Source organism: Aplidium turbinatum, chromosome 12, assembly GCF_918807975.1.
Source record: "Aplidium turbinatum chromosome 12, kaAplTurb1.1, whole genome shotgun sequence".
In the NCBI taxonomy this organism is placed as follows: Eukaryota; Metazoa; Chordata; class Ascidiacea; order Aplousobranchia; family Polyclinidae; genus Aplidium; species Aplidium turbinatum.
Window position 1 is genome coordinate 10,150,726 of NC_137483.1, and position 21,310 is coordinate 10,172,035.

Consider the following 21,310-nt stretch of genomic DNA (forward strand, 5'->3'; position numbering starts at 1 on the left):
TATCATCGATTTTGGAAACAATTGCATGTGGTATTGCAATCTGGGCATTTAAATGATAAATTTCGATACTAAAACTGCAAAAAGTAACTGTAAAAGAGCACAGTTAGCAAACAAATGTAACTTTATCACTGATTTTCACTAAAACATAGGCTGCACCTGCATTAGATATATAAGATTTAAAGGCTTGCTGGGTAGCCTACTGGTAACTTTATGAGAGTTTTTTGGGGTTTTTCCTCAATATCTTACTACTGTGATGTAGATGTTTGTAAAAATCATTTGGGCAAAAATATCTAGTTATTTGAATGAATTAATTCTTCGCTGTGGTTGCCAGATAAGGAATTTTGCCATAATTTGAGAAAAGTTAATCCTAACTCTGGCAACACCTTTCACAAGCAACCATGGCAACAAGTGTGTAAAAATAGCCACTTCGTTAATTCTTACCATGAGTTTTCAACATTTTACCAGTTTAGTGACTTTATTGTGTTGCACTTTGTATGAAATACATTAACATTTTTCTTTGAATGCAAATGTAGCATCAACAATTTTGAAAACTTTTGTATATGGTATAGAAATTTGGGCAGAATGTAACTTTCAATTCACTATCTGAAGAAAGTAAATGTAAAATAATGTATTTGGCGAGCTGAGGTAAGCTTATTACAGATATTTATTAGGATATACAGTATACACACTAGTTTACATTTCTTCATTGGTAGAATTTTGAAACCCTACTGGATTCTTGTACTAATGTAGTTGTTAGTAAAATGTTTGAGCAAAATTATCTAGTTATTGGATAAATTAATCTTATCATGAGTTATGCTATGCTCACAAAACTTGACTTAAATACTACAAAGATAGCTTATCATTTTTAGATATGGCCAAACAAGTTAAGCATTTGTTATAAACTCTAAAAATCAACAGTTGTGAGGCCACATATACACCACTTTTGTGAGCATTTGATCTTGGCAACGAACTACCGCATAGGCCTGCACAAAGTGAAAAAGTATATTAAATGAAAACAATTTGTAAATTTTCCAGCATTTAGTTTCATGTAATTTGTGGGCTACTGTTTAACTGTTTTCTATATGTAAAGAAGTTTTTTGTTTAAACTGCTGTTTGTCTTTGCTAGTCCAGGGGTTGATATGCTCAGCTATTTAGCCTACTATCTATGATCAATATTAGAGCAACAACAATCAAATATAAAAACACATGTTATGTTGTTCATGTTTTGTCATCCAATTCATGCAGTTGATGCATCAGGCAATGTAAATAGTGCTGTTGGTAATGTGGTCTGTAATATTTTGTGGCAAGGATTAAGCTTGAAGTTACTACCTGGGAGTCGCTTTTTTTCAGTGCTTGCAATTTGAGTAGCTGCTTCATTATGAAGTAAGAATATCATTCTAATGACGTTCTGTAAGAACATTGAGTATGATTTCATTGTAATATGATATCAATATTTGTGATATTAAAAGTAGTTTTGTTCAAAGGTGCAAGTTTGATGTGCATAGCATCATAAACTGTCAAATTCTTTTTAGGCTATAGTGTTTGAAGTAGCATGGATTAAGTAACTTAATGTTACTGGTTTGATAAGTACATAGGTTGTCATTCTAGATTTTTTTCAATGCAAATTTACAAATACACTACTGAGTCTTTGGACTATCTTTATATTGAAAAGATTGAGCTACTTTTTGTCTGGCCTTTAGTTTTAGTGAAGTTAGGCTGGAGATTTTCAAATAATCTGACGACAAGGATATTCATCAATTGTTACCCGGTTATTGCTGTAAGTCAGTTTAAATTGTTGTTGAATCCAGCTAGGCTTAATATATATTTTTGTGCCACATAAGAGTGCTTCAATTTGATCGTTTATTTAATTGGGACACAGACAGGTCTATGAATGCACGTTAAAGTTAAGTTAGCCTTGTTTTGCTGTTGTAGCCTATGTTCTCGTACATGGCCAAGTTGATGCCTGTAGAGTTATTAAATGCACTACCTCAGAGATTGTGAGTAATTTTGTGGCTTTGAAATATTTACGCAAAGATAAAATTTGGGCAAACTTTGAAAAATTTGGGCAAATTTTGTTCGCCCCCCCAAAATGTTTTACTCTCCTACGGCTATGCTCATTTGTACTTCCAGCTTCATTCGGATTAACCGAGTTCTACTGTATATACGGATGTTACGTGTTTAATGACTTTTTCTTGAGCAAGCATTCCACGAGTGATGCTTGCCCTTCAAGACTGTCTTTAATGCATAAAATCGTGTAAAATGACATCATGGATTTTTCGTTTTTTGGGGGTCATTTAATATGGTGTCCCTCACAGAAATGACTATACTTTGTGAGATTTACTCCGGAAAAGGTGGCTCATTGCTCGATACTTCTGCGACGAACCACTTTCCCTTTGTAGACTAAACCATAATATGTACCTGCTGCCAAACCTAATCAGGAATCTACGACACAGCAGTTGTGAACTAAACCCCTTGCAGTTCGGCAACTGACATACGAGCTGGCGACATTTCAGCAAGTGGCTGAAATAGGTAAATGATGAAACATGGCATGTAGCAATTTAGTAAGTGATGACCAAGTCCGATGCTAGATGTGGCAGTAGCTGAAATTTACTCGCATGCACCAGCGGTCCGACTACCAGTCATTTGTGTGAATACGTGGAGGTTAAATTTAAGCCGAAAAACGCTTTTAATTAAATACGGAGTACGGTATTGCACGAATACTGTTTAAGCCTAATTCTAACCCAACCACAAACTCAAATGACGCAAGTTAAAGTAATTTATTGCGGAAATTTACGCAACCAAGATGCAAGTGCCACCAGCCGCTTTGATCTTTTCCTCGGCACGACGACTGAAGAATCTTGCTTTCACTATCACTGGCTGCTTTGGAAGGACACCTTTTCCCAGCACTTTGTAGTATCCCTGAAATAAAGGCACAAGTAGAAAACAAAACCCACACTTATAGGTCGTACAAATTTCAAGATTGCAGTGGGCCTCAATTTATCATGCAGTGGTTTTTCTGTAAAGCAAATCACTTAAAACAATTGGAGTCAGAAACTAAATTACTTTTACAAAACGTTTAACACAACCAATCTACTTAATTATGCAAAAGCTTTAGTGAGAAAACTTTTTAATATTTTCTAGATGAAAAATTATATAACTAGACGTACAGCTTTCACAACATCAATCACTGGAGCGGCATCTTTTCTGTTCTCGTATTCCTTCCTGGTTGATTCAGGGAGAAGAGTCCACAACACGTCAAGGTTGATGATAGGGCAAGCATACTGATTTCGCTTTAAGTGAAAATGCCTCATGCCAACTTTACCGAAGTAACCAGGATGGCTGAACAAAAGTTATAGAATTACCTAGTATATATGACAATACACTATACAATTCTAAATAATACAATCATTAAGTGACACGGTAACTAGCATACTAACTTTAAAAAATTGAAATTATCAGTGAAAAATCTGTATCAGTCTTTTCTAGTCAGTTGAAGTGTATGACAGCTTAAGTACAGTGACATACTACTTTTTGTACGCATAAGTAATACACCGTGCCAAGCTTCAGTTATTGTATGCTTATTCTGACCCCAACAAACTACATGAAGTCTCTGGGAACACTATAAGCAAAGGTTGAACGCAGCAAGCAAATCAAAGTGTTACATGCACAAAATATAAGACACAATGATACCCACTATTTATCAAAGTTAATGCGATGGTGATGTTGTCCACCAGCGTTACCACGACCTCCAGGATGCTTTCTGTGTTTTCCTGTAAAAGTTTCATTAAATGATTTTTACCATAAAAAATGATAGCCTGGAATGTTTTGGCAGAAATAGCTAAAGTTCTGCTTTCGAGCCTCAGTAAATGGCTAGTTACCACAAAACCTTTGTAAAATTTGAATGCACAATGATTTTGCATGTGCAAAGTCAGAGAAACTGAAGATTGTGCAACAATAGCCACTATAACTTTTGACATTTTGATTTGCTTGTAGAATATTTTAAGGGTAGAGGCTATATTTCCTTGCAACTTTTAACTGTAGTTACACACTAGTACAAAGTGAAGTAGTTATAACAGCTATGCCAATGGCATTAGAAACATAGCAGGTTCCATGCCAATGTTAATTAGTTGTACATGGTAGGGACCATTATTCACATTATTAAATCTTGCTGAGAATGATTGTGCTCAAAAGCTTGACAACTTAAAGCTCAAAAAGCAGCTTTAGGTTATCATGTTTAAGTCATAAACGATCAACACACCTACACGTCCATGACCATGGCTTACATGGCCTCGAGCCTTTCTAGTCTTCTTTAAACGGGAGACCTACAACAAGCCTTTGTCATTATAGCTTTACACACCTAATACATCGAACGTTATCTTATACAGGTTGCTTTTTTTAAGGCAGTGGCTATTTGACCGGCTCCGGTGTTTTAATCTGAAACACTATTTGACCAGTCATGATGTATTCTTTTTCTCTTTCAAAGCAAAAGACGAGAGAAAAAAAGTGCCTATATAACTTCTCAATTCAACAATTTTATTCAACTGAGTCAGTGGTGCGTACGATATTTCTTAGGCTGGTGCTCCCGGGAGAATGAGTTTGATACCACCCGGAAGAGTTTTTTTGCTTGTTAGAATAATTTTAATTTATAAGAGGAAGTGACCGTGTTTGCCGAACGGTGCATTACATTTTTGCTCTCAGCAAGTTACTTCGATGGCTGCAAAAAGTGACAATACTTCTTTTAAAAAATGGTTTCATCAATGTTAACTTTTAGGCAGTGTATTTTAACAGGCAATTTTAGTTTAAAACAAAACGCTCATGTGTAGTATCGGACTCATACTCTTGGTGATACCAGCCCAAGAAAGATCGCATGCGCCGCCGACTCAGTTGAATAAAACAATAGAATTTAGATGTTATATCTAGGCACTTTTTTTCGTCTTTTGCTTTGAAAAAGAAAAAAGAATATGTCATGACCGGTCAAATAGTGTTTCACATTAAAAGACCGGAGCCAGTTAAATAGCCAATGCCCTTTTTTAATTTTTAACTATAGAAATGTATCAAACACAAAACTGTAAAAGTTAAGCAGATGTAAAATTAATTCTAATGCCACTTTTCAAAACACACATAGACAGCATACCTTTAAATTAATTGACAGAATGCACTTCTGCCAAAGAACCAACACACACATTCGACTTACCGGGTGTCGCCCCGTGAAACTACGCGACGTTGGGGGTATATTAAATGTATGTTATTGCTACATTTAAGTTATTGCATCAAAGCGGAAGAACGTGCAACGAACGAAGACGCCCATGACAATTTTCGCATTGAGGAATTGCAAAAACTTTGAACCGATGCTGTTGAGAAAAAAACTGCAAAATTGTTTTGCAAGCTAAAGTGAAATATGATTTGAATACATAAACCAAGTTAAAATGCCTTTCGAGAAAAATTACAGCTGTTAAGTTCATGATGATTCCATAAGATATAACAACTTACCATCTTCCTTCGCACGTTTGTTCAAAAGAGATCGAAAAATTGACAAATTTTTTTACGTCAGCAACCTTGTGTTTCCATTTTAAATTACAAAAAAGGAATTAAACAAACTGGGGTTTGCAAATCACGTCAGTTCAGTTCAGTTGTTTTTTATTTCTGACCATCATGTCAAAAACAATACACATCAACAAAGCAAAGGTCAAGAAAAAGGTAGAAGCAACAAAACGCGAACGTTAAAACGTGCTTGTGACCGAAGTAAGTTATTGAGTTGAAAGAAATTTGGCACGGTCGCAACACCTTCAGAAAAAATTTAAGATATACAAAGAAATAAAAACAAGAAAATGTTACAAACAAAAAAAATAAACAAAAACAAATAAACAACATATATTTAGGCTATAGCTTTATTAGCCCACATAGCTTTAGCTGATATATTTAAGATTTGTATGGACAGTTGCTATGAAGATCGGCCATGGTGCGTTATTAAGAGTGCTGATGGTCCTGAGGAGAACACGTCTTTTTATTTTGTTAAGGTTTAATTTCAATTTTGATACCCTGGGTTTGGCTTAATCCTAATGCAACCAGATTTGCCAATCGTTACCCACGAGACGGTTTCTTCGAAAACTTTTCTTGTTTACTGCACCATAAAACTGTTTTCGGTTTCCTCCTTATAGCCTATTGAGAAAAAGACAATTCTGTAACTAAAAGTGGTTGCATAATGCTTCTGATTTTTTTCTTGTAATAAATTGTTATATTTGTCTCTTTCTTGTGTATGAGATGTTGGAACCAGGAAGTAGCCACGGGGAGCAATCTCAGCACCTAAAACTTTATCTTGCCCTCAACCCCAAATGGGTTTATAATACTATTTCAATGTTTTAATGTCGTTGCATTACATGTTGAATGACGTTTCATTGCTGTTTGGCTGCATTAGACCTATATCGATATATGTTTACACAAACTTTTTATTTCCAATATTAAGTAAAATATCCCCCCCCCCCCCCCCTTAACAGTTGATCCCCCCCCCTAAATTGTCTATCTAGCTACGTAAGTGTATTGTAAGCGTGTATGACCTTTCAAAATCTTTAGTGTGCATTAATCAGGTGCCTAAGCGTAACGTAACAGCAAAAATTAAACTTCGACTGCAACTGTATCAAATCACCTTTAGAGTGTATCATATCACCTTCTTAGGAAGGTGATTTGATACATGTATGTGAGATATTTTAGTTATCAATATGAGAAAAAGTAATTGAGATAGAACGTTGAAATTTATTCATAAAGTTTCCAAAAAGCCTACTTTTTTCAGGAAGCCTTAATGTAGATTTCTCGGCCAGGCGGTTTGCAACTGAAAGTTCATAAGGTCAAAAATGTATCAAATCACCTTCCTTTTCCCTAACTTGTAAAAAAAGTTGGCGGCGTCAGTGCATAGCCTACACTAGCGTAAACTCATTTGTTTGCTAGGTGCCAAACATTCACACGGTATAAACCATTCGAAACAAACAAGTTTTATTTTGAATTTCCACGAAGAAACACAAGCATCTGAAAGTGTTCATCTGACATTTTGCTGCGTTTTGGTTTCAATATGTCTTTGCTCATTGAAAACATTCTTTCAACTGCAGTGTTGGAAGGTATTGGCGTGTTGTAGCAAAAAAACGACATTAAAAAGTATGCGTTGACGCTATGCGCTAAAAAACCGCGAAAACTTTACGGCGTAGCCTCAAGCGACAACTATCCAAAAAAATGTGGCCGTAAACGTTAGCGTAAACAAAAGTCTACGCCGCAAGTCCACGGCGTAGAATTTGCGGCGTATACGTACATCTCTGCACTACTTCACCCAATAACAGCAAATCCAACTACTTATTCATGCACACGTGTGTTGCTCTATATTATATCTATGTTGTCCTTATAATTTAAATTAGGCTACTAATATTCTGAACTAATGTGGGAAATTTAACTCAGATTAAATTTTGCAAATTGTTGTTCTGCAAATGGGCTGCCCATACTGAACCCACGTCCCACATAAGATTTCACGTTAACCCTTGCTATGATTATTGGCAGTACAAAACAACACTGAAAAAGTTATTTTTATAGAGCCAATATAAAAAAAAAATGTAAAAAACATGTTTTTAATATTGAGCAACCCACTTACCACCCATGTTTGGGTGATTTTACAACTGGGCTGCGCAAATTCAATCCACATTAATGCTCATGTTTGTTACTTTCTTTTTCAAACTAAAAGAAAATAATAAATAATTGTAATTAAGACATGGTGCTCAGTTTTGGGCAATTAATTAAACAACCATTAAAAGCTGGACTTATTGTGTTAACCCATTTGTGATCCATAAACAACCCACATGGTGTGCCCACGAGCCAAATGCCCACTTAAACTTTTATTGGGCCCCAGTCTGGCTTGCTGGCTGCTTGATTGCTTCTTGCATCAAAAGTTTTCAAGATTCTCTGTTGTTTGCTATGTGGATTAGGAATATGTTGGTGTTGGTTTTGTCGGTTTGTTGGTTTAAATGAGTTAATCTTTGTCTGCCTTGGCCACGCTTCCCTTCAATTTTGCCTGTGTTAGAGAGACGTTCTAACTTTTTTTTTGCAGCACGTGTCCTAAAAATTGATGTTGATTTTCTTTGATATTTTTACCAGATTTTTGGTTGGTTGGTCGGTTGGTTTTCAATCTTTATCTTCAATAGGTTATTCCTGGTAGTTTCGCATACTTGTATTAGAGGCTCTTGACTCAGGGCCGATTACCGAGATTGGCAGAGTGAAGTTTTCCGATTGTTGAAGTGTTGTTGCCGGAGAATTACTCCATTCACTAGGTGCCGCTGAATGGAAAGCAGTACTGAAAGTGCGTTGCTCAAATGCACACCCGAACTTGCGCCACGTGATTTTGAGTCGGGCGCGTAATCACTGAGCTAACGTGGCGGACAAATTTTGTTTGTTTAGTTGCATTTGAAAGAAGTAAAGGATTCAACAAATTTTGTAGCTTTGTTTCCAAATCAGCCACCAAGACCGTGTCAACAATATATCTCAGGTTATTAAAGTTAGTTCCCCCAACATTTACGCCGGCTTCATCTTCAAGACATCGAAGGATGATCTCATTGTGTAATGAAAAAAAGCTTGGGGATAGCATGAATCAATGTCTAACGCCACCCTTTCCTTCCCGAATTATTTTCCCGCAGCGGGAAAATTTTTCTAAAGCTTTCATGGGGGTAGTAATGACTTTAAAAAACAAAAAAAATTTTTTTTGTTTGTTTATTTTATTTTGTGTTGCCGAACGGCAACGCTGGGAAGGAAAGGGTTCCAATCGCTGATGTGATTGACCTTTATTGCTCAATGCTGCAATTTGATCTAGGTAAAGGTTTTGAATAATAGGCTACGTAGATCCTTATCATCATTTCCAATGTTACCTAGCATCTCCAGTAATTTGGTATGCTTCAAGAGAATTTGTTAAATTGTTCTTTTCGCTTGATATGGATCGTAATGTCTGAAATAAACGTTTAATAATCATAATAATTACCTCAAAAAAAAATTCAGAGTATTCCAAACTCATAGCTGTTTTGTTGTAGCCTACACGAAGGTGAAATTGACAAAAAAAAATTCTCAAGCTTGACGTTGCAGATCATTTAATGATTACTCGAAAAAAGAAATGAAACAGCCTACTGATAAAAAAAAAAATGCAAAAAAAATCGCACAATAAACATCATAGCGTGTTTTTGATTTATCTGAATATAAGATCTTAGGCTACTGAGATTTTTGGTCACATAAAAATATGAAAAACAGCAATATAGGCTACTGCTTTTGTACAAAAGTTTTCGATAAAAGTGTCACTGTTTACAATGTGATTGTGTTGAATTTTTTCAACTTTTAATTTGCAGTAGCCTATATCAAAACGAATGTTCCCCTGGTCGATCATAAAATAGTACCATAGCAATCTAGATACGCTAGAATCAGGCCCGGGTTTAGCTGATGGGGTGGGGGGCTGGGGGAACTTTGAGATCGGGAGCCCCCGCGCAAAAATGAAGCGTATCTAGAAAACAAGAGAACGAACAGCTCGTAAGGTCAAAATTTCAAAAATATTATTGTTGCATTATAAAGCATGAAAATTAGGCAAAAATTATAAAGTAAGTCAGACCGAGCTGATTACATTCCTATCAATCTAAAATTGTGCAGAACTTCAAACTATTGACCAACAAAAGAAAATTAAACAAAAACGAAGTTGCAACATACAGTACAATAAAACAGTAGCCTACTCATTCAATCCTTTGAAAATTTGATTTGGTAGTCATAAACAATCTTCTTCTAATTCGATGGTTACAGCACTAAGCCTGGGCAGGATTTGAACTTGGTTGGTGAAAATGAAGGTTGACTACGGTTGGGTGGAATATAAAGCAAGCCAAAACATTTCTTGTGACTTCTGTTTAATTTGTCTTTAAAGTTCAATAACAAAAGTGGCTATCTATGAGCGATCTAACTCAGAGAATGCAAATAACAAAAGGTTGCCGAATTCATTGGTAGCTGCAGGCTAGCCTAAATCAAGGTTTCTTTGAATTGTCCCTTCTTTGTGAGTTCTTCATCAATTTCAAAAATTTTGCGACTGAAATGACCACAATTAAATTTCTTTCTTAATTTTTCTAAATCTAACAATTCTCCTAAATTTTTCTTAATTATAATTTATATATTTATATCTGAAGAGCAAAAACTTTACCGCCTAGGCGACTTTAAACAAACGCGAGAAGCAAAAAACTAAAGCAAACTTTTCTAAAAATTAGACCGTTGTAACTTAATAGCAGTAAAAACGAAAGCAATCATTCAATAGCACTGAAAATAACGCAATTTAGTTTTTAAAGAGTTTGTTAAACACGAGTTTTGCATCTTCATTTAGGGCTCTTAATTTTTTTTTATGAAAAATGCACTCCTTTTCAAAATAAAAATAAAATTCTCAGTTTGCACTTTACAAGTCGATTTATGAAAGAAGGTCTTTTTAGGTTTTGGCACGTTGCTGTTGAAAGGTACGTCTGGTGTTTCCATTTTATGGAAATACTTTTGTTTATTTTGAGCTGTGTGATTCTTAAGTTGTCGGAGGTTTGTTGACAATTATGATTTTAGTTCAGCGCTTATTTCTGAACAGCAATACTTGCAGTTGTATCTTAAACAAGAGCATGTTCATCCAAGTTGAATTGGATGTGTAAATCTTCAACCTTGCGAGATAGTCATAGTTCTTTACTTTCATATATTTGTAGAGGCTTTGATTATCTGACAAGACCCAGTCACTAAGATTAACAGAGTGAAACTTATGCTTGTCTGTAAATTACCTATCCACTAAGTGATGTAGAGTTGTATTCGGTATGTTAATAAAGTCTGAGAGTGAGCTGCTATTCCATAATCTTGTTATTGTACATTGTTTGCAATCAGTTGCTTAACCGAATAAGCTATTAAAACAAACTGCACATTGTTGCCAAAAGAGTAATAATAATGATGGTTTTGCAAGCACAATAGTGCCTTTTCACTTCATACGGTATGATAAATTACATAGGCTAATTCGGGTGCAACCTAATTCGTACCGTCAGTTCGTACCTTGAAAAGATCGAGTAAAAAAATTAAAAAAAAGCCAAAGTCGCTGATTGCAGTTTCCGCAAACATTTAAAAAAGGTTGGGGTATCGGAGTAGCCTATTGGTTAGGTATCAGTATCCGCAAACTGAAAAGATTGAGAGAAAAAAATAGAACAAAGTCGCTGATCGCAGCTTCCGTTTTTCCGCAGTTTCCGCAAACATTTTAAAAGGGTTAGGGTTGATCGGAGTTTTCGCAAACATTTTAAAATTTCTGGTAATGATCCTAAAAGTTTTTTTTTTGTTTGCGAAAAATTTAAAAAAGTTTGCGGAAACTGCAATAATCGACTTCGGCTTTTTTTAATTGTTTCTCTCGATCTTTTCAAGGTACGAATTGTTCATGGTACAAATTAGGTTGCATCCGGCTAATTCATACAGTGAAAAAAAAAATTGAATACCATACTACTAAAGACAACCAAAAACAGAGAACAAACACCAAGGAAACAACAACTGGGCAGTGGGCACGTGTGTTGTATTTATTTCGTCGTACAAGTGTAAAAGTTGCCATTTCTTAAATTTACTTTTAATTGACTAATCATGCTTCTACATGTTCAAATGATGTAGATCACATGCAAATGTCAAAAATGTTCGATTAAAGTTGTCATTTTTATTAGTACGGTATACAAAATAAAAATGTTAAATGTGGCTATGATGTCACTTGGCTTTTTTTGTTTTGTGACAAGCCCTCAACCAAAGTGGGTGCAACCTAGTTCGTACACTGAAAAGGTTGAGGAAAAAAAGCCAAAGTCGCTGATTGCAGTTTCCGCAAACATTTTGAAATTTTCCCCCTGAAAAGATCAAAAGAAAAAATAGAACAAAGCCGAAGTCGCTGATCGAAGTTTCCGTTTTTCCGCAAACATTTTAAAATTTCCCGTAATGATCCTAAGAGTTTGCCGAAGTCGCTGATCGCAGTTTCAGCAAACATTTTAAAAGGATTAGGGTTAGGAAAAGATCAAGAAAAAAAAATTAAAAATAGCCGAAGTCGCAGATCTCAGTTTCCGCAAACAAACAAGTTAAAAAGATGAGAGAAAAAAATAGAACAAAACCGAAGTCGCTCCTCGCAGTTTCCATTTTTCCGCAAACAGTTTAAAATTTCTGGTAATGATCCTAAGAGTTTGCCAAAGTCGCTGATGGCAGTTTTCGCAAACATTTTAAAAGTGGTTAGGGTTAGGAAACAATCGAGAGAAAAAAATTAAAAAAGCCGAAGTCGCTGATTAGAGTTTCCGCAAACAAACAAACTGAAAAGATCGAAAGTAAAAAATAGAACCGTTTTTCCGCAGTTTTCGCAAACATTTTAAAATTTCCAGTAATGATCCTAAGAGTTTGCCGAAGTTGCTGATCGCAGTTTCTGCAAACATTTTAAAAGGGTTAAGGTTGATCGGAGTTTCCGCAAACATTTTAAAATTTCTGGTAATGATCCTAAGAGTTTTTGTTTGTTTGCGGAAACTGCAATCAGCGACTTCGGCTTTCAAGTTTTTCTCTCGATCTTTTAAGGGTACAAACTAAGTTGCATCCAACCAAAGTTCTATTTTTCAAGAGAGTACGAAAAATACATTTAAGTAACAAATTACATAATCTCAACATTATTGTTTAATTGTGATGCAACTTATTTCTTACTTTAAAAGGAGAAAGTATCGTATGCAGTAGTGCCAAAGTCGCCAAACAGAGTTTTTACAAACATAAAGTACTGTTGAATAGATAGAGACGAGAGCTGCGCCTTAAAATGCTTTGTTCAAGCGCACACTGCGAAAGTAAAGCTCGCATTGTTTGATAATGGAAGCTGCCTATTCAACAGTTCACAACATATGTGGTGTGTTTTTGGACAACAATTGCATATGTTAAGGCAACATCTGTTGCAAGCCACCAATTGAAATTTTCTTGAAAAATTTTCAATGTTGTCGGGAAGCATTAAAAATCTTTTATTTGTAGGAAATAGTTAAAACCAATTTTTATGACACAACACGAAATAAGAATGACTTTCTGTGACTTCATAGTTTCGTTTAGAAATTCCAGTGATGGCTCATGACCATTTGGAATAAAGGAGATGCAATCTTTGAGAAGATTAAAACATTTTGCCAAACTTCGATTAGCGATTTCAATGCTGCTATATTTTTTAAGGGAAAATTAAAAACTGTTTGCTATAACTGATATTAGCAACTTTGGGGCTGTTGCATTTTTTTCATCTATTTCGGGATCATAATGTTATATATTCGTTTAATTTTTCTTTTTTTCTTTACAGATGTGCAGTGTTAAAGACGTCAATCAGCAAGACTTTGTAATAGCTTTTGCTGCCCATTTAAAAAAGTAAGTCAAGTGAAAAATGTACCTATAATTTTAATGTTCTAATAACCAAGCAAATTAACTATGCAACTTAAATAAATTACTACTCAAACTTCAACTAAATAAGATTGGTTTTAGTTGGCTAATTTTTAAATTACAGCATCTTGATCTTGAAAAAAGAAAAGTTGAAACTTGGTCATCTTCAACTTAAAATTGACCCAAATTTTAGATTTTGCTAAATATGAGTTGAAAAGATATATATATATGTTGTTTTGTGGTGCTGTGGTCATAGATATTTTGGTGTTTTCTAAGAACACATGCAAAATTTGAGCTTTTTGACATATAATACAATAAACACTCTCTTTCATGATCTCCCAGATAAAGAAATTTAATAAAAGGCTATATGCAAATTCAGTGTATAGCTATTTTTATAAGAATACATTCATATGATGTTTCTAAATACATCTTCCATTCAGGGCAGGCAAGCTAAAGGTGCCAGAATGGAGTGAAATTGTTAAAACTGGAATTCACAAAGAATTGGCACCATGCGACGCAGATTGGTATTATATTCGATGCGCTTCTATACTTCGACGTGTTTACATGGACAATGGATTGGGTATCAAGTCTCTGGCTAGAATTTATGGAGGTTTGTTTTTCTATTAATGTTATATGCAACAGTTCCAACAGCACATCAGCTGTTTTCCACATTAAATTAATGTAAAATATGAATGATGTGCTGTCTGGGGTGACTCTCAAATGGTGCTTTGTTCACACTTTCTAGTAGCATTTCACAATGCCTTGATTTTATACTTATTTATTGAGCAAGACTAATTCAAAAATGTGATTTTCTATTACTAGTGCAATTTTTTAACTAAAGTTAAAGTCTGCTCTGTTGTATTGCAAGACAGAACCCAACTATAAATTGTAGCATATCTAACTTTTGTTGTTGCTTATAATGGTGGCCTTTCAAATATTCTCCCTTTAAAGATATTCACCTACCTGTTGGTGAAAGTGCAGCATAATGTTAAATAGAAGGTTTTTTGATGTTGCAATAAATGACGCACACTTGAACATAACAGTGCTGCATTGTTTTTCCTTTGCTATAATATCACTGCTGACTGGGTTGTTGCGTTATACTGTACTTGATGGGTCATGTTTGTTTTTTGTTGAAAAGACATTTTTTAAAAAGCGTACATGTACACTGTACAGTAGGGTGATTCATAAATTGATTTTTTTTTAATTCAATGGGGCACCCTCTTGTATTGTGTCAATACCTGAAAAAATAATCCTGTCGAATTTTTAGGGCAATCGAAAGCATTTTTAAGGTTGCTACCGACTTTGAAAGCTGCACATAATACACAAATGGGTCATTCCCTGTCAACTCAACAGGGTGTGCAAGCTCGACCCTCTTAGATTTTCTTGAAATTTACACTAAAGTTTCATATTGATGTATAATGAACACAAAAAAAATTTAAGCTCATTATCTCAAGACGTTTAGCAATTACAGCCCTTCAAAAGTCACCAAGGTCCCTCAAAATGTGTTCGCATGTACAATTGTACATTTTCCTCCATGTTTGGGTCTTCATAACTTTTAATCTAAAGCATTTACAAAGCTGAAATTTGGTATTCTGATTAAGAAGCAGCCCTAGTTTTCATATCTACTACCAAAATTGCTAATTTCCAATTAGTTTTAAATATAGAACTTTTCAAAAATTAAAATTTTTTACATTTGAAAATTTTTTATTAATTTTTGATGTCCGCTATCTCCCAAACCAATCATCACAGAACTACCATTTTGCATATCAGTAATCTATACTAGTTGATAATTAACCCCCATGAGACTGACACCAAACAAATGTAAAATTATTGAAGTTTGGAGGGTGCAAAGATGAAGCCCCAACCATCTTTACACCCTCCAAACTCCTTTATCTTTGCAATTCTGAATAATAAAAACTTTACTTTACTCCAGGTAGTTTAAAAACAGCGTCAATAAAAAGCCTCCATATATGGCTAGTTAGCCACATCTCGTTCTTTTGGGTTGTCTTCAGTGAATCTTGTTTCGTATTACAGGTAGAAAACGGAGAGGGACCAAGCCTGCCCACTTCAGTTTTGGCTCGCACTCAGTAGCACGCAAAGCTCTCCAATCGTTGGAAGGGATCAAGTTGATCGTTAAAGATGAACGAGGGTGAGGTTGCATTTTCATCAGCGATATTTACAATTTTTGCTTCTATGCTTTTATTTGTTTCTTCCTCACTTGGCATTAATCAAGAGCTCGGTCTGTAACAAGGGCCAAGTTTCGCCCTATATATAAGTTTAGATCTAGCTGTTTCGTTTGTATGCCGCAGTCCACGATGTGATGTTTTGATACACAGATTTGAATTAAGCAGTTGAATAAATGGCGCAAAAAGAAGATACATTTTTAATTTTTATTTCACGAAATGCAAATGCTGGGTAGACTTTTAGATAGTTTACTTCCACACTAAGTTACAAGCGATGTTTTTGTGATTTTTATCGGCTTTCTCGTACCGGTCATATATTTCAAGTGAGCCGTTTTGCCGTAGTCCGGTGTCGCGAGTAGTTGCTTGCGAGGCAAGATTGGGTAATCTGGGAGTTCTTAACCAGAGTGGTGTCAGACTTGTCCCGATGGGTGTGTGGTGGTTAAATCATTGGGATTGGTTGGTTATAAAATGACGTAAGATGCTGTGCTCGTTTGCTGGAATTTTTTAGCCAACGTTTTGAACTGCATGTGTCTTACTTTTCAGTCATTCTGGGAAAGGTTAAGAACCACTGAGCTAATCCTACTTAATCGCTGCTTAATAGTCATTGAATACTAACAGCAAGTCAACTGTTTTGTTCAATTAAAAAGAAGTCGGAGAAACACACTACCTGTTTCGCAAGGCGTGCTAACCTATTATGTTTTGCAGAGGGAGACGAATTACTTCTCAAGGACAAAGAGACGCTGATCGCATTGCTGGACAGGTCGCCAAGAGAACGCCGCCTGCAGAATAAATAAAATTTGTACCGTTATTGTTTGGTCTTTTACCGATAGAATTTTGACTTGGTCAGAGCAAGATTACAGTACCAGTGACGTAATTACATTACAGCAGATTTTGCTTGATTTAATACCGCATTGTAACTATCACTTGATCGTGTGAGTTAAATGTCCATTTGACCAAACAGAACTTTTCTCGAGGGTGTGTAAAGAAACGGCAAATTGAACAAGACAAACTCGGCTGTTACGCAAAATCACCGAAGGAAAAAGCCGATGATTAAGGATGCGACAGTCTCAGGGCTCCAACATTCGATGCCCTCGTTAATGCGAGAGCTTCCCATGTTTGGCTTGGTCAGCGAAGGCAAGTGGACCATTGTGTTCTGTCGGAAACAACTTAGGTTTGTGATCAGAGCCATAAGTCTCGTGCAACGCTTGTTCTGTTAAATCTTACACAAAATACGTGTAGAATCATAACAAGTTTACTTAACTTTACAAGATTTTTTTAACTTAAAATGTTGCAATGCCTGGCGCGAGTATTTGAACGTTCCCCACCCCCAAGATCTCGAAAAGTTAGTTTTTGTAGATTAACACAACCAGAATGCCTCCATCCGTTTCTCTGAAATTATCAAATCCACGCTTATGCATTAAGCCCACTGAGTAAGTTTATTTAAAAGATCTGGCTCATGACGACGCGCCAGCTTCAAAATTGACTCGTCAGTGCAGTTGCACATGACTTAGGAGCTATAGGACGATATTCCGAAAGCTTGTGACAAACCGCAACATCAGGCTAAAATAGGTCTTTTGTACTGTACCGACATTTGTAAAATAAACAATGGTCATGCTGCTAAAACCGAAACTCAATCTATTAAAAAGCCATATAGGCTAGCCAGGGTTGGAAGTAACGACTAGTTGTCGTTATTCGTTGCTTTCTGAATATCGAATGCTTATACCCATTCCTTTTAAAAATAAATATCGAATGCGCGTTATTCACTGCTTTTTTATGCAAGCAACGAATTCGTTTTTCGCTAATGGATATTTAGGAGAACTGCTGAATCATTTTTTGTTGTTCACTTACTTCGTCGTCAAAACGAATTTACGAGATTTAGTTTTCGGATTACTATCCGACCTAGTCCCCTTCCGATTTTCGAACTTTAAAGGATTAAGGAAAATTTTGTAGCAACACAGTTCAGAAAAACCATGCCAGTGAGAGTCGTTAACACTGTTGCCAACCCTGTTATCCCGCAAGTTTTGACTTGTTTTTTTCTAGTTTGCGTAGCCTACCTTTTTTTCAGTTTGCGGGTTGCTTGTTTTTTGGCCAGTCAAACTTTTTTTAACTTGTTTTTGACACTAAAATTGCGAGGTTTTTATTGTAGTCAATATTGTATCCCTTCTTTTCAAGATAATTATTTCTTGGTGTTCCCGACAATTTTCACCAAATCAAACGTCATATAAAAACCGTTCAAGTCTACTGAATATTACGTCATGGAAGTTGCTAGAAAATGTGCCAAAATTGCACCATCGTTCATAGACTTGTGTCAAACTTGTTTGGACTTGTTTGGGCCTGTTTAAACAGGAAATATTACATCAGCTTGAACACCTGTTGGAATGACTTCATAATTGTCTTTCATTTATTGCGTCACAGTTACTTTCTACGTGAATTTGAGATATTGATATCTATTCTGGTCATTCGTAAAATGATTGTTTGAAAGTTGGCCGCACATTTAACTGTTGGCTTAGTGCTTGCTAGCTGGACAAAAGTTCCGTCTTTTATCCAAGTAATCTGTTGTGTAGTGACAGTTTAAGTGGTGTACGCGTTGCACCCCCTCGTTTTTGGTAGCCGTGGGCTAATTTTTACAGAAATACACTGTTTGAAAAGAAGTTCAAGTGTGTGTTTCTTCGGTCATTATATGCAGACGAAAGGATCCGGGAACTTTAAGTTACAATTTTCCCACGAAGAAATTATGGTTTACCGCTGTGACCATAAAAAATAAAAGACGAAGTTGTTGGTTGGTAGGCTACAAAAGCAAAGAAATAATAAAAGAAGATCTTGTTGGTTGGTAGTCTAAAGAAGCAAAGAAAATTAAAGACATTTCTTCTCGGTAGGCAACTGAAGAACTTTAAGCTAAAAAGTAAAGACATTTCTTCTCAGTTTAGTACAGAAGAAAAAATAACTTTGACATTCATTGGCAAGAAAGAAGATTAAAGGCAATCCATCTGTGCTTGAAGATTCAAGTGGAAGAATCCAAGCAAGTTTTGTGGACGTTTGGACTTCACATACTCGTACAGCTACGGTATCGTGCATTTAAATTCTTTTTTGTATTTTTACGGTCTTTGCAGTTAAGTTTTTTATAACTACTGTAATTTTGTGTGTTTGTGTAACTTAATTTTTTAATTGTTAAATTTAGCCCTAACATTTAATATGTCTACACTCGGTGGCGACAGGGACTCGACCGCCGTCGACTCGACTGAGTTTAAGCCTGATGATGTTCTTTGCGGTCGGGCAGGCCATTCTGGGGAGGGACCCATTAACGATGAGGCTAAGTCAGTTCGAGAGGCCCGGCATCTTAGACGGGATATTTTGACTCAAATTGGGAAACTTTCTGTAGCCCTAGGTTCTTTGAGTGATAAGCAGGAACTGTTAATTTTTAGATCTAAGTTATCTACTTTAGAAGAGGAATTACGGCATTTCCATGCTCTTTTGAGTAAAATTGTTAACTCTGCAATCTTGGCAGAACTTCGTGATAGGGTAGATCCCGAATTTAACTCGTTAAAAAATAACTTCGAACAAAAAGAAAGTGAGTTGTCAGATAGGTTGGATGCTGACATACATCCTGAGGATAGCGCCTCAAATGTAAGCACTAGGATGTCTGAGAGCTCGTCACGGATAGTTGCACAAATTAACCTACAGTTAAGACGAGAGGAGCTCCAGATCCAAGCTGAGGCCGAAGCAAGAGCTGCTGAGGCCATCGCAAGAGCTGAAGCCATACGAGCTGAGGCTGCCGCACGAGCAGAGGCTGCCGCAAGAGCTGAGGCCATACGAGCTGAGGCCATACGAGCTGAGGCTGCCGCGAGAGCTGAGGCCGACGCGAGAGCTGCTGAGGCCGAAGCGAGAGCTGCTGAGGCCGCCGCGAGAGCCGAAGCTAGAGCTGCTGAGTTCGCACTCAAAGACGCTCAGTTGAGGGCCGAACAACGTAAAGAGGTAGTTTTAGCTGAATATCGTTCTGAGTTGGGCTCCCGGCGTAGCTCTAGGAAGGGCTCTTCTAGGCATTCCAGAAGTGAACATCAATCACAGTTTAATTTACCTAACCTTTTCCACACGCCTGTTCAATCCGTAAGTGGACCTGTACAATCCACATGTTTTCCAGCTGTTTCAGGAGGTCTCGGGGCCGCGGCTAAGGATCTTCCGAAGGCTGTAGAGCCAAGGTCTGCAAATTACAACCGAACTCCTCCCCCAGAGCGTACAGGTCACGGGGCCGCCATTAGCAGTAATGCTTTGCCCCCTTCACAGTTTTCAGCGCCGCTAGTTTTTGATCGCCCAGCTACACGTAATTTGGGTGGTTGTGAGAGGCGTATCGTGTCTCCTGATTTTAACGTATGTGAGGATCGTGATCGGGCTGTGCATGTGACTGAGCCCACTCAGCCCATTAAGGGATATAGCTTGTCTTCTCCCGCTAAATCGAGTTCTCAACAGCAGGATTGCTTTTTTGAATACCAAAATAGTAGGACGTTCTTCGATAAGGCGGCCTTGATTGGTTACGATGGTAATAATATGCCATTTGTCTTCTTTAAAAATCGTGTTATGGCCTTGATGGCAGCTTCGCCCTTTAAGGGAACTCGTTTGACTTTGTTGCAAGCAGCTTGTGTTAGAACAGCTGCACAAACGATTGCTAATTTGGTTTCTGACACTCCTGGCTTGTCAGAGGAAGACAGGATAGAAATGTCGTTAGCTCGCTTGTCCCAACGTTTTGGGGTTCGTGGAGGTCTTTTCGCAGAACCAGAAATTAGAAAGTATCGCTATGGTAGCAAATTGACTTCTATCTCTTCCAGTGATTTGAAAGAGTTTAAAGATGAATTGTCGCAGTGTTTGCTTTACGCGAAAGCTTATGGTCAGCGTGATAAATTAGAAGGACGTTTTGTTTTGGATTTGGCTAAGCGACTCCCGTTTGACGCTAAGCAGCGTTATCTTGACTTTTTAGGTGATCAGTATGGTAGCACTGAGGAACCTACCTTTCAGAGTTTGTTTGATTTTGTAGTACGGGAGGAAACGCGCAAGTCGACTGATTTTAGCATTATGCTAATGGGCGATTCTGGTGAGTCGCAGCATTTTAAAAAGTTTGGCAAAGGAAAATTGCCTTCATGTCCGGTTAGGCAGACGTCGGTAAAACCCCATGATAATGTGATTTCAGGGAGTTCGCAGTACTCGACTGCTGTTGGCGCACCGCGCGGCGGTGTGGCCAGACGTAGTGACATACCGGCATGTTTTTGTTGTTCGTCACGTGGTCAAGTTGAATATCATTTTTTGTCTAATTGTAAAGAATTTTTGCGCTTGACACCTAAAGGTCGGAGAGATGTCATTGTGAAAGCTGGAAAATGCTTGAACTGTTTGCGCCAGCATATGGTTAAGGACTGTAATCATGCAAACAACTGTCGTCAGTGTGGGCCTAACAACGATAGGAAACACTATTTTCTTCTGCATGATTTTTATGTGACGTCACGTGATTCTCTGGATTTGGTCGGTAAAGATGAGGCTGGTGCCAGAGTTCCTGTGCGTAATGTTAAGATTGGAAATGTTAAAGCAGCCTTTAACCGCGTTACTGCTGCTCGTGTTTTGAATCCAATGACTGGCAAATCGAAGTTGGTGTATTGTCAGCATGATCCTGGTTCGCAGTTGACCTTTGTTTCGAGTGACTTGGTGTGCGAACTTGGTCTTAAACCGTATGATAA

General features: G+C 36.9%; 2 protein-coding genes across 2 annotated transcripts; one reads left to right on the plus strand and one right to left on the minus strand.

The window, feature by feature from the left end:
* Positions 1–2,758: 2,758 nt before the first annotated feature.
* LOC145780748 (large ribosomal subunit protein uL15-like) lies at positions 2,759–5,577 on the minus strand. Its single transcript, XM_082592375.1, has 5 exons — positions 5,491–5,577; positions 4,259–4,322; positions 3,695–3,770; positions 3,168–3,339; positions 2,759–2,919 (listed from the first exon to the last, which is right to left on the minus strand). Exons 1-5 carry the CDS (start codon positions 5,491–5,493, stop codon positions 2,791–2,793), a joined length of 444 nt encoding a protein of 147 aa, XP_082448501.1. The 5' UTR covers positions 5,494–5,577; the 3' UTR covers positions 2,759–2,790.
* A 4,857-nt stretch (positions 5,578–10,434) lies between these two features.
* Positions 10,435–16,495, plus strand: LOC145780951 (small ribosomal subunit protein eS19-like). The gene is made up of 5 exons (XM_082592631.1): positions 10,435–10,496; positions 13,334–13,398; positions 13,851–14,020; positions 15,445–15,559; positions 16,299–16,495. The coding sequence occupies exons 2-5, from the start codon at positions 13,334–13,336 to the stop codon at positions 16,381–16,383; spliced, it is 435 nt and encodes a 144-aa protein (XP_082448757.1). The 5' UTR covers positions 10,435–10,496; the 3' UTR covers positions 16,384–16,495.
* Positions 16,496–21,310: the final 4,815 nt, after the last annotated feature.